The sequence below is a fragment of the Papilio xuthus genome, unplaced genomic scaffold, assembly GCF_000836235.2.
Source record: "Papilio xuthus unplaced genomic scaffold, Pxut_1.1 DF825946.1, whole genome shotgun sequence".
NCBI classification, from domain to species: Eukaryota; Metazoa; Arthropoda; class Insecta; order Lepidoptera; family Papilionidae; genus Papilio; species Papilio xuthus.
The window spans coordinates 8,841,007-8,854,988 of NW_013532703.1; the positions used below are offsets into that span (position 1 = coordinate 8,841,007).

Genomic DNA, 13,982 nt, shown 5'->3' on the forward strand with positions numbered 1-13,982 from the left:
AGAAATAAGATAGTAAGACTAGATGTCGCCTGCGATTCCGTTGACGCGAAATTAAAGAAAAAACGAATTAGTAGCCTATGGTTCTTCCAGACTATGTTCTATATCTATGCTAATTCAACGGGATCCGTTGAGCTGTTCAGGTTTTACCTTCAAACAAACATCCGTCCATCTAAACATTCGCATTTATAATATTAGTTCTCTTTTATAACAGAGTTTTGAATTTAAGGATTTTAATAGAATTTTCTGTCATATAAAACTTGATAATATAAGATGTGTCTCGATGACTCAGGTTCTCGTCTTAATAGGCTTATTTTAATCAACTTTACATACATGAATAATAGAAGGTCACTCAAAACGATTGGCCAACTGGAGAGTGACCGCCGCAAATCTGCAATTGTGATCCGCACCACGAATTCACGATCTCGATTCTCATTCAATTTGGAAGTGGAATTGGAAAATTGTTTACATAACAATGCTGCGTTACGAATCATTGAACGACTGTGGAGTAACTGTAGACGCATTGTACTCTATTTTAGTCGAAAAATGCGTGTCGCCGGGTCGTTTGTGATTCGAATGCGATTCAGCCGTGACATATCGATGCTCTGTATCACACTATTATGAAATCTGTCAGACATACATGCTTACATCTCTTTTAACTTATTGAAAGCAGTCGCAATATGTTTCAAGATTATAATGAAATGAATAATAATAGAAAAACTAACATAATACTTTTACCATTTACAATAACGTACAAGGCACTTTCTAAATAAGAAATTATTTTGTAATACATATTATACCTTATTTTAATATATTAAGGTTTACTCTAGCATGTTGCAATGGACATCACTTACTATTATTCATTTCTTCACAACAATATTAAAAAGTTCTATATTTTACGAATTCTAAAATTTTATACCTTTATTTAATACGTCTTATCACTTCTAAAACTTATCTTACTATCTTACTTCTTACTAATACTGTAAATGAGAATATATGGATACATGTGTGGTTGTTTATTTGAAGGTATGTCGAGTATAGCTCTCTGAAATTTGTCATAGACCTAAAAACTTGTCTGGAAGATCACATAGGATGCTAATTAATTTGTTTTTTAATACCGCGCGGACGGAGTCGCGGGCAACAGCTCGTGTTAATATATTTCTATGTATGCATGCGTAGGTTTTTTCTCACTCTTGTTCTATGAATATTCGTTGTCGTAGGTGTAATATTTTTGCGACTCAAATAACAGTTAATAAAAACAGGCAAACGACCTTAACAGGCTAGATTTAATCGTCTTATTAAAATACGAACAGACGTTTTTATTAATATTAAAACATACAACTTGATACGGTAAAAAGCTATAAAGCTTTATAATAGGAAATTGAAAATTGGAGTGTCTGTATGTAATATAAAAAAATAATATTTCGCACACATGATTACTGATAACGAAAAATCCTTTTTTTTATTTTGCCTGTCTGTCCGTCTGTCCACAAATGCGCGTTTATTCCGGGTAATCTCTTAGGTTTATTCGGGCACATTTTCACAACGTAGGGGCCGATTTTGAAAGGACTTCGATGAAAAGGTAAATGATGCGTGCTGGCATATTAAGCTAGGCTTAGCAACCAAATAAAAATAAAAGAATGATATAAAATCAAATATTTTGCTGATAAGCAACCAAATATGTAAATAATAACGGGTAAATTAGAAAAATGCTTGTAAAATTTACGACGACTAGATGACAAAACAACGACCTACAGACTCTAACAGGATTCGATGTGACTCACGATGCAGACGGATTTGACAAAAGTAATATATCTTACATCTACATTCTTTTCGATAACAAAGGTCAAATAATATTCTTTTGTCACACCAACTTCAAAAGTATATAAAAACGTAGAAATAATGTTATAAGTTACCTATATTAAACTTCTTTTGACCTTACATGAAAGAAGAAGAATAACTAAAGAATATGTTTTCAACACCACTAAAAAGTCCAAAAAGCATAAGAATAAATTGCTAATTAAAATTGTACCAACTCCCGGTCATTACAAATTGAGATTAAATTTTGCATATATGTGTACTGTACTATATAACATGGTGCTGATCTGAAGATGGAGCTGGAGGATAGCCAGAATATATACAATGAAAGGACACAATCCAGTTTGAGCTGTTTTGAATCGTGAATCGAGCTTGATGATAACTTTTTCATTTATTTAATTTCTAGTTCTTTTAATTAACAAGAAAAAAGCTTGCTGTTAAAAAGGTTCTTCTTTTAATTATTTTCCTTTTTTTTTTGTATGTCAGGGAATTCTATTTGAATCAGTATGTAATGATATTAAACCCATTTAAGAGGAAAATCTCAGGGAAAAATTAAGCGAACGACCATCGTGATGTGTTTCCAAAAACATCTTCGTTACGCATCGTACAATGATCCGGGGTCAACGGATTACGAAACTTTAGAGACGAGACGAAAATAAAATGAATACTATTATATTATAGAATTACGACAAATACATTTATCCTCTAACAATAATCAATATCTCATATCTAGAACAAATTTTACAAACTAATTAAACAACGACTACATACGTAGTTAAACCTACGGTAAGGGTATGATTAAAAAAAACCTCTAGGATAAAAAAGAGCGTAAGTAAGTTAAAGAAAAACATTACTTTTTCAACAATAATGCACAATTAATACCAGTTTCCAACCACTATAATTATAGTTAGTTAAGAAAATGTATCGTTTTTGTAGTCGTAGTTCCCATTGCACTGACAATGGAGCCTTCGAGGTACCGTAGGAATATAAATTCTTACAGAAAGCGAAGGTGAAAACGTCTAGCGTGTTGGTAATAGTTAAACTTACATACAAATGTTTTATTTAATATCTTTTAATTTATAATTGATATAGAAATTGGTATGTTAGCTTACTTTTTCTATTAATATTATAAAAAGGAAAGATATGATTGTATATATGTTTGCATTGAATATTTCCCAAACTACTGAACTGATTTGAAGGATTCTTTCACAGTTGAAAAGCTAAACTATTCCCGGGTGACATAAGCTATATTTTTGATATTTATTTTTTAATTCCATGGACGAAGTCGCGGGATACTAGTAATGTTATAACATTAAATTTTGTTAACACATAACAATGCATGTGGATCCAACTTAGAACAGAGATTGATTACAGTCTGTAATAGCGCATAGGCTATTGAGTTATTTTTTTTTTCACGTGGGTAGAGTCAAGAGCAACAGCTGATTGCTCATGAATAAAATCACGATTGTCAAGTTGATTAGTTTGCTTGATGACTGCAGCAAAATATTGCATCAAGTCGAAAGAAATCACGTCATTAGCATTTTTTATTTTGTCATACATTTTATTTACGGTTTAAAAAAATGAAAAAAATACATATAAATTGACTGGTGACGTCTTCTCGTTTTTTAAATAAAAAATAATTAATTTTTCAAATAAAGATAGTTCGCGTGCTACGTTATTAAATGTAATTATTCAAATATTTTCTTCGTGAATTCATTGCAAAGCTGTTGCATATTTATGTATATTGTGCGGTCATTATGCAAAATATGAATTTAAACTTAGTAATAACTCATGGAATATTACACAACATGTTCAAAAGAAAGTTCCGTTATTTCTTTTTCTCGAATTAATATCTCATCTCGGTGCAAAATGCTTTGTCATTAGAGATATATCGAACGTGAGGCGCGCAATATTGATACTTCAATAAAGTTCAACGACATTCGAAAGACTGAAACTTTTACACATTCAATGTTAAATTCATATTCACTTTATTATAAAATTTAATAGAATTCGTTTAAAAAGTTTTTAACATTTGCAATTGCTGGTCGTAAGCCATTTGAAATGCAATAGGTCAAGTTGATTGACCTTTTGATAATAAAGGGTGACTTTTCGATTCAAACAGCTATTACTTTAATATTAATTTCAATAAAAAAACATCTATTAAAGAAAAAATTATATATATTTTTGACTTAAAATATTAAAATAATCAACAACTTTTACGCAGAAATTAAATATTATAAATATAAATAAAAAATATCTACTTAACATGAGAAAACAATTGTCTCCAAACCCTATATGCAGTTCTAATATAAATGTAAAATTAAAATACCTAAAATATAGATTAAATTATTAATTATACATATGTAAATAAATAAATAAATTTGATTAAAACTCTTCGGTATACGCTTACCTGTTAATATCGCGAAAGCGAAAAGCGCTGCTAGTCCGAAGGACCTCATGTTGAATCGATAGGATACACAAAAATCACGGTCTGAGTACAACACTAGTCACTTGCACAGCTCACCACCGCATTGTCGACGCGGCGCGCGGGTTCAGCGCGGCAACGAGAGTGAGCGTCAAACGGCCCGCATCGCCTACGCCGGCTCACCAGCGGACAACAGTGGTGGGGCCGTCGCCAGTACATTTCTTACACTTGAAGGTCCTATAGGGTTACGGAAGCTGATCAAATGTCAGGGATACTGAACGACTGGCGAATTTTATATTAGATGCTATTTTTCTTTTCAATTATTCAACTTACTCAACTCTCGAAATTTGGAACCAGGAAAAGCTGCAAACATAGTATTAAAACAATTCAGGAATCTAAGTAGGTACTTAGGTACTTGCCAAAAACAACTGCATTCAGATTAGGTGATAAGTCAATGTAACATTTCAAGCATTAATGGACCGATAACTTACCCAATACAGTTATTAAGATATCTTTATTAAAATTTAAAACATATTTTAAATTTTTTTTAGAAATATCACTTAATCTTTCTTAATAAAAAAATGTTCATTCAAATGGATATTTTCGCATCATTAGCTAGGTAAGGTCGCTTTGTCTCGCGTTGAAGTCTTTTATTAGAAATTCCCAAGCGAAATAAGCTCTGAGAACAAGGCGGCTGGGACAATTTAAATTTGTCTTATCTTTGAATCTCATCATCGAATCAAGTACCTATATGAAAAGTGCAACAATAATATGTAATTCAAATTACACATGAGTCAAATTTAATATACGAAAAAAGAACAAAAAAAAATTCAGGAAAATATAAGAAGGAGGATGTGAGAAGGGGGTAGATTCAGAAATGACGGTTGATAGAGATGTATGGAGGAGTAGTACACACAGTGATGATAATGACTACAATTTTCTCCATGTACAAATCCAAATCCACAAAAGTTTTAGCCTTTAACCGCCGAACTCATACGTCTTCAAGTGCTTTCGTTTACTACCTACACCGCTGCCTTTAGAATTTTTCTTACTTCGTATAAACATCATCACCCAAAAAACAAAATCGAATTCCTAACTTATAAACCAGGCACTGAACCACTGAGCTTATGTGGTTATTAGATATTCTGAGAATTTCAACATTAAGTTCCTTTATAGCTTGTGTGAGTATGGGAATTAAGCTACCTTCCTCTTATTCATAACATTTATTGAGCATTCATAAAATTACTGCTAAATAACGCTTCCTGCATACGTTTTCGGTGTTAAGATATTATTTCATAATATCGTGAGATATACAAATTCAAAAGGGGTAATTATTCTAAGATTATAAAGTTTTTATGTCATTTATGTTGTAAAATTAAGTCTACGAAAAGATTATTATGAAATGAAGTCAGTGTTACAAAAAAGGAAAAATTGAACAATACAAAGGTTGGATTATAAATTTGCATTTTCGGGGAGAAACCCAAACTTAACTTTTTATTAAATTGATGTGACCACAAAATCGGTATTCGTTCGATTGCGAGATGCGAAATTTTGAAAAGATTCAAAGAAATTTCTCATCAATATTTACGTTATACTTGGAATTGACATTAGTTCAATAAATAATATGTTCTTCAGTTGTTTTATTCGAAGTTTTTTGTAAATTCAAGGTCATCGACATATCACTATGTTACTACTTAATTATTTCCAAAGAACTTTACTTTATAAAAGCTTACGTGATTTGCGAACGTAATAAATTTTACTATATCTTACTTTTATACTTAAAAATAATATTACGAACTTTTCTTAAGCACTCTGAGTATGCTCATCACTTCTAAGCTTCGTGACACTTCAGCACACTTCTAAAACCTACTTTGAGAACTGGTGGGCCCTTAATGCAGGAAATTTAAATTACCCCAATCATAGATTGGACAAACAATAGCCATGTCTAGTTGTTTTACATAATCCCATACCGCGATACAAGACGATGCACCGTTGCACCGACTTACGTAATAGCCCAAAAGCAGCAAGTAGGCCGCATAACACTTTCGTTTTCGCACAGCGGCCGACTGCCCGCATTACTACTCTACATAATATCGATAACCCTAAATGCGAGATCGTATTAACAGATTATGTATTTAATTAATATTATATAAGACGTTTTGCTCCACTTTTAGCTACTAACATAAATGTTAGGCTCGCTAAATTAATTATGGCAGGTTTTATTTTTATCTCACTACAGCATTCGTAGAATTTTATAATGATCATACTTACATATTTCTGTTGGTTTGTACTAATAAATAAAAAAAAAAATAAGCGTACGTCGAAACGTCATTGTATTATTATTGTGGGTTTTTAAGTCTTAAATCTCTGTTTGAAACATATTATGTCTGTGTTTTATACAGAGATTTTAGTCTCAGAAACCCACGGTAAAAGATTAATTATATCAACCATTTGTTAAAACTAAATTATGGCTGATTATGTACTATTATTTAATATCAAATTTTTACGAATGCCTTTTTGGTAATAACTTCATGTTCTATATCGCAAAACATTGGTTACTTCTGATTTTTGATGAAAGACGCTGTTAAACTCATATTATACTAGCTGTCGCCCGCGACTCCGTCGTCGCGAGATTAAAAATATATGTTGGCCAATTCTCAGACCTAGTCAATATGCTCACAAAATTTAATGAGAATCGGTCAAGCCGTTTCGGAGGAGTATGGGAACGAAAATTGTGACACGATAATTTTATATATAATATATTACAATTTACATATTGATTATAACAACTACATCAATTAAATTATTCAAACTTTCGTGAGACATTATACTAAACTGATATATAAACACGGCTAAACACTCACGTATATACGTCCGGTCACTCATCCTGATGAAGGGCACCCGATGGGCTCGAAACTAGTCGGTGCCGCCACCGGACGTATATACGTGAGTGTTTAGCCGTCCTTATATATCAGTTTAACTACATCAATCTTTACTATAATATGATCAAATAAAAGTGGAACATCTGTTCCAATTATTCAAGGTATGACGGTAATCTTATTTACTACCATTAATAACAATAAAGTTCTGTGGCCGTAAACATGAAAGTTGTGTAATATTGAACCTCTTCGTATTACAACATTTGTAACAAATGAATGTATCGTATGTCTTACAAGCATAAAATGTGTAGCGATATAATAATAAAAATATCTTTCTTCAACTTCAGTGTAGACTTTAGTAGTAAAAACCTAGAGAGAATATGATGTGATGCTTAAATGAAAAAAAAATTAAGCTACTTTTAGACAAATATGTAGATGAAATGTTGTGTGTAAGATTATTGTATTTCAATAAATTTCTATAATATTATTTATATATTTATTAAACACGTACATAAAAGATATATTACTCATGTGCAAACGGTTGCACAAAATGTACGGACATTTTCGGGCTGACTTAACTTCAAATAATAATCTGGAATCAGGACGTGAGCTTAAGAAAAATGAGGTCGATAAAAACCGAGTTACGGCAGCTTTGAAGCTTACGTGGTTGTGGGCGACTGGCCTTATAACACGTGAGATGACATTTAAATCAAGCAGTTATGTCAGTTTCACACGAGGGAAATATAGCTAGGCGGAACAGAAAGACAGAACAGTACTGCTATAGTTTGAATGTGGACGCGGAGATAAAACAAAATTGTTTTTAAAGTAAACTTGTGTTTAAACAGTAGGAGTACTGCATTATCCTACTGCTCTGCCAGACTGTTCTGCCCTCGTGTGAGAATAACATTACTTCAGTGTCCACTTTACATGCAAAGAAGGGCGTGTTATCATTTAATACATATAAGGAATATTTTATTACAGCCAACATAAAAATTTATAAAGTCATGTTGGAGATTATCCTTACAGAAATTTTATTTGTGGTTACTTTTATTAGCAATGTTCAAATTCATCATAACATATGCGTCGAATGATCGAGTGTTATGGACGTACAATTAATCAAATAAGAAACGATGAGTATCAGTGACGTTTTAAAAGTATTTCTCGATTAAATATCCTTGTTATAAATATTACTGTTAAAATTCAAACCTTAAAATAAGTATATGGGAGTATATTAAAAAATAGTTACTTTTAAAGTAAGATTTACTATATAAAATTGAATTTTTACGTTTTGGTATTAATCATATAGTTTTGTAATATTTATTTGTTAATTTTTATTTGCGGCAGAAATAATAAATGCCTTTATCTTAATTATATAAAAACTAATTAGACTGTACATAATACTGTACATAAATAATGTTACCAGAATACAAAGACTATAATAAATCTCTTACAATACTATTGGTTACACATAGCTTTATTGTAAGACCTCTTTTGTCTTAAGATTCTTGCAACGTATTTCGTAAATAATCTGTTGTTTTATTTTGATACTAGCCTTCGCACGAAACGCCGTCCTCGCGAAATTAAAAGAAATACTTAATAAGTAGCCATTGTGTTCTTCCAGACTATGTTCTACATCCATGCCGAATTTCATATAGATCCATCTAAACATTCGCATTTACAAGATTAGTAAGAAGTAAACTCTAAAGTCAATATCTTACGAAAAAAAACAAACAAGCCTCTTATTGTTAAAAGAAAAATTAACACTTGTAATCATTTTGTTTGAGTTAAGCTTCTACTAAGTAATTACCTACTAACTCTACCTATAAAAGCAACTTACTATGGTTTGGTGGCTGATAAACAATTCAATAAATGTTTATTAATTTATAGTTTGATAATATTAATCCAAAAGAGAATTTATTATGCCACATGAATATGTAAGGCGCATCTCCGTAAAACATAAATTGCAAGCCCTTTGATAGGACGAATATGATTTCAAAACGACCGGTGCCATTAACCTAAATTTCAAACCTTTACGAGTCATATTTCGACAAATATACAGAGTATATAATTATTTTAGACACAGCCTCATATCAAGTAACTTCACCTAACATTTGATACGATTGCAAAACTTGTAATTACTAATTCAAACGATGTTAATGCTATACACACATCTTGCACTATACTAGACTTGTGGGAATCATACTTAATGTGAAAAAATACAGAAAAATTAAGAACCTCATTTTTGCAGTCAACTAAAAAGTAAAAACTATATTTTCATCATAGTTTCTGTTGGAAAAAAGGATCTTGACGGACAGACAGACGGATAACAAAGTGATCCTAAAACGGTTCTGTTGTTTTCCTTTCAAGGTACGGAACCTTAAAAATAGTGCAATTTTTTTCGACACAAACCCTTACAGGTAAAATCTAAATTAATAAAAATATTCGGATTTATAGTAAAAAAATAATTTTAACATTATACATACTTTTAAAATAAATAAAATTAAAAAAAGAACTTAAATAGTAGTCATCAAAAAGATTTACGAATCTAATTATTGTTTACTTATTGTATTGTCGGCTAAATAAAATAAGTTATTTCTAATCTTTAAGTTGAGTAGGTTAACAATAACTTAATGAAGTATTTGTAAATAATGGTTTTAGTTATTAATGTTAAGGTCAAACGTAATAACTTTATGTATGCTTAAGTAGTCGCATATGCAAATAATTACGTATGAGTTATAATTCCATGGCTTTATCTATTTCTATTTAGATACTAGAATGAATGAAAAAACTCATTATTATTATTTGGTGTTGTCCTAAATTATATAATATTTTTAATAATCTATATATAAAAGAAAGTCGTGTTAGTTACACTATTTATAACACAAGAACAGCTATACCAATATGGTTGAAAATTTGTGAGGAGGTAGCTTAGAGCATAGAGACGGACATACTATTTAATTTTCTCATTTTATTTTTTTTCGAATTTATGCCTTTATGAGCTGCTTTTTTAACTTACTAATAATATAAATGCGAATGTTTAGATGGATGTGATGTGGATGGATGGATGGGTGGACTACACTAATTAAGTTTTTTTATATATCCACGCGGACGGAGTCGCGGGCGACAGCTAGTTTTATCTATAAAAGTGCAATTCTTATAAATGTTTCGATTCATTCATTTTACAATTTATTTTTAATCATTTTAATCGAATATAAATATTGCTTAGAGACCAATTTAATCGATTTTTATTTAATTAAATTAGAAATTTAGTGAAAGTTATCATTAAATCACAAACAATAATCTATACTAGTTGAGTCAAACAACAATGGAGTTATTATATTATAACAAAGAAAAGAAATGATAACATCCACTGTACAAAACAGAGAAACAGACGACAGAAATAAAAGCAAAAATCTGTTTTAAGCCACGGAAAGGGATCTCGGCACGTAATGCTTATAAAATATTGTGTAATTGTATAAACCGCAAGCGCACTTATTTTTTTATATTTATACAGCTTTACTAGCTCGACAAAATTATTGTACTTCCTGTTCGTAATTTAAATAAAATGTTTTATCACTTGTTTTCTACATTCCGTGACATAAACTGATAAAATTACCTTACTACCATTTTTTGGATTTATCCATTTGTATGTTGTAAGTTTACGTAATGGCAATCACAGTTTTATTTATTTAATCTATTTAAACTTAAGCTTAAATACTAATACACTTAATAATATTTATATATATAGATAAAAAATTCAACTTCGTTTGTTTGTAAGTCATGTCTATATAGTTGTATTGTATTATAAAATATTCATAGTACTCTCTGCATAGACCCCCGCCGTCAGCCACACGGAAATGTGCCTACGAAAATTTATGACCTCACACAAAATGCATGTTCGTGCCGCGAGATCGCTTATCGAATAGAATTTAAAGACATAACATAGGTAAGGAAAATTCAAATATAAATTTAAATTTTCACTTCTCGAACGGACACAAAATATATTCTAATTTTTTGCCACCATTATAGATGATAGAGGTATGAATATAAGGATCATCCGATCTATTGGTACCAAAATCAACATAGAAACGTTGTAGTTACTAATGTTTTAACAACTTTCGGTTTTAAACTATTCATTAAAGGAGATATATTTTAAATTCCCAACACGGATTGTGATCGTTTCTATCAAATCATGAATAATTCTCTGGCAATACCTCGGGGACACGCAACAGCCTTGCGAACGGCCTTTACGTCAACCATTGAACCCTTTCAACTGTTACCCACTCTCGGAATGCATACGTTAAACGCAATGATACGTATTCATTAAATGTAAACCCATTTACTCTATTTATAAGATTAAATTTCCATTGTCGCAAGTTAGACGTTGAATAATAATTTCCGTCACACGTAACATGTCATTGATTTTTCTTTAAATCCATCCGTAGACATGTCTTTTACACATACTGTATCTTAATATTATGTTTGTAGAAATACAATACTCAAGACTGTATTTTCAACTAATAAATATTGAAAAGGGCATATAGAATTATTAAAGGATAATTTAAAGTAACCGTAAAACATACGAGCTAAAAATAAAAATCAATTAAAGTGAGTGGCGGAAATAAATAACAAAAATAAAATAGCACACGAATATAAAATAAAATTATTAGGGAAATTAAATGTTAATTATCTTCAATAACATTTTCGTTAAACTAAATCTTTTTTTGCTAATTGAAGCGCTCAACCTAACAAATGCTCATCTACAATCCCGACAAACTATCATAAGATGTTAACAGTCATAAAATATTTACAAGCTTAACAATCACAAGAGACACCTTGAGCTAAATTTAAAAATACAACGACGTATAACCGTCTAAATGTAAAAAGTCCTTTATCCACATAATTGCCAAGTCCCAAGGTAACAATTTCGTTATTTCTAAAGACAAATTGTCTCTTAGTCTGACAATAACCTAAACCGCAAATCCTTGTAAGGAAACCTTGAAACTTAGACGTGATCACAATCTTGATTGTGGAAAATTGACTGCACTAACTACTGTCGTTACTTACGTAATATGCTCTATATGTATGTACTATACTTATTTACATTTTTAGATTAATTTACTGATACAAAAGGTTATTTTATATGTTTCTTGATAAATTGGTATGATTATAAGACTATACATATTGGCGAAGAAATTCAAAAATATATGTGTGAAGTCAACTAACTTGCACTGGGCGAGCGTGGTTGACTATGGCCTAGTCACACATAACTTGGGTAGGCTCCGAGCCCCTTAGTGGGGGGTATAGTGAGCTGATGATGAGGATAAAGAAGGGATGTATCTTGAATAGATTGAAATAAGAAACTCCCATTTTATAAAGGAAATAGTTTAAGTTTAAGTTAAAAAATACCAAACAAAATCAAATGTTTTATTGTTTTTGGTAGCTCAAAACTTTAAATTAGAACAAAGGTTAAACCGACCTTCACGGTTGGACTCAGTTTCGACACTAATCCCCATTATAAATACGATTTTCTTAGAACTTTTAATTTCGTCGGTTTTATGAACGCCTTTTTAAAGCAAGTAACCTTCTAACATGCATATTTTCAATTTTATAGAGTTGATTCATGCCGATAAAATTTTTGCACTTCTAAAAGACAAAATTAAAATTGTGTTCAATTGTATTATTTGAACATCCTTTATTTACCGAATATTACCTTGTAAAAACTATTAACTTTCACAGGCAAATTAAACTCGACCTATCCTTTTACTTCCGCATGTTGCAATTTTCATTGACATTTAATAATAAAATATGGAACCAAATCTTCATTTTAAAAATGTCAGACCTATTTATTGTTTGGCTTTTTATAGTATGACGAAAGTATAACTACAGTATGATTAAAAACTTCGATAGTAACAAGTCTTGACTTATTACATGTTAAAATGTCCCCACTTGACTTTCATAATGTCTTAGAAATCTCACCACCCATATAGTATCCGTAGTATTAGTAGAATTAGTATTGTTTTTAATCCCTAATAAAATAAAAGTTTTAAAACCATTTTAGGCTCATATAATATAATTTATTTTAAATATATCAATTAAAAAATTTAACGAAGGAAATAGAATATAAAATTGACGTCAACACGTTTTTCCTTAAATTAAATCGATAAAAATATAAATTTTTCTGCATTTTAAATTAAAATGGTTTATAACCTGCTTGATATACAACATTTTTAAAATCACTCCATTTATTTAAATAAGTTTTTTTTACCATTATTTTTTTTTCTATTTCATTTTCTAGCTTATTTATAGCGTTTTCTAATGCCTTCGAATACGTAACATTTAATATATTTGAGTCATTGAGGAAATCGCATACTGGTCCATTTTTAAATGGTTTGCGTTCAATTGCTTCTAACTGCCTTTTAATGGAGCAACATAAGGCACTTGACATTCAATACCAGTTCGCATAAAATGTACGAGCAATAAATAATTTTAGATTAACATACAGATCTAATGTACGTAATTACTTCCTATGTCTATCTCCCTCATATTACTAAGTCTATGAAGTCAACTGATTCTATTATATGTAATACTTCTATACTTGTATAAGGTTTAGGTAATCCAAACATAAGAGAAATGTTAGTCTAGCTATCGTCCGCGACTCCGTCCATGCTGAATTTAAAACAAATTAATAAGTAACCTAAGTTTCCGCCAGACTACGTTCTTAATCTATGCCAATCAAGATCTGTTGAAGCGGTCCAAAGAAACACCCATCCATGCATCCGCCTAAACAATCGAATTTATAATATAAGTAACACGAAAGAAGTAAGATATGCTTTATTACTTATTTTTTTTTTATATCATAA

General features: G+C 30.6%; 1 protein-coding gene across 5 annotated transcripts in view; it reads right to left on the reverse strand.

Annotated features, from left to right (window-relative positions):
• Cda5 (Chitin deacetylase-like 5) overlaps window positions 1–4,417 on the reverse strand; it is a 74,568-nt gene extending 70,151 nt beyond the window's left edge. For all 5 annotated transcript variants that reach the window (XM_013321180.1, XM_013321179.1, XM_013321178.1 and 2 more), the window contains exon 1: window positions 4,226–4,417. In XM_013321180.1, the coding sequence (XP_013176634.1) occupies window positions 4,226–4,274 (49 nt within the window). In that variant the 5' untranslated portion in view covers window positions 4,275–4,417. The remainder of the gene's footprint in view (window positions 1–4,225) is intronic.
• Window positions 4,418–13,982: the final 9,565 nt, after the last annotated feature.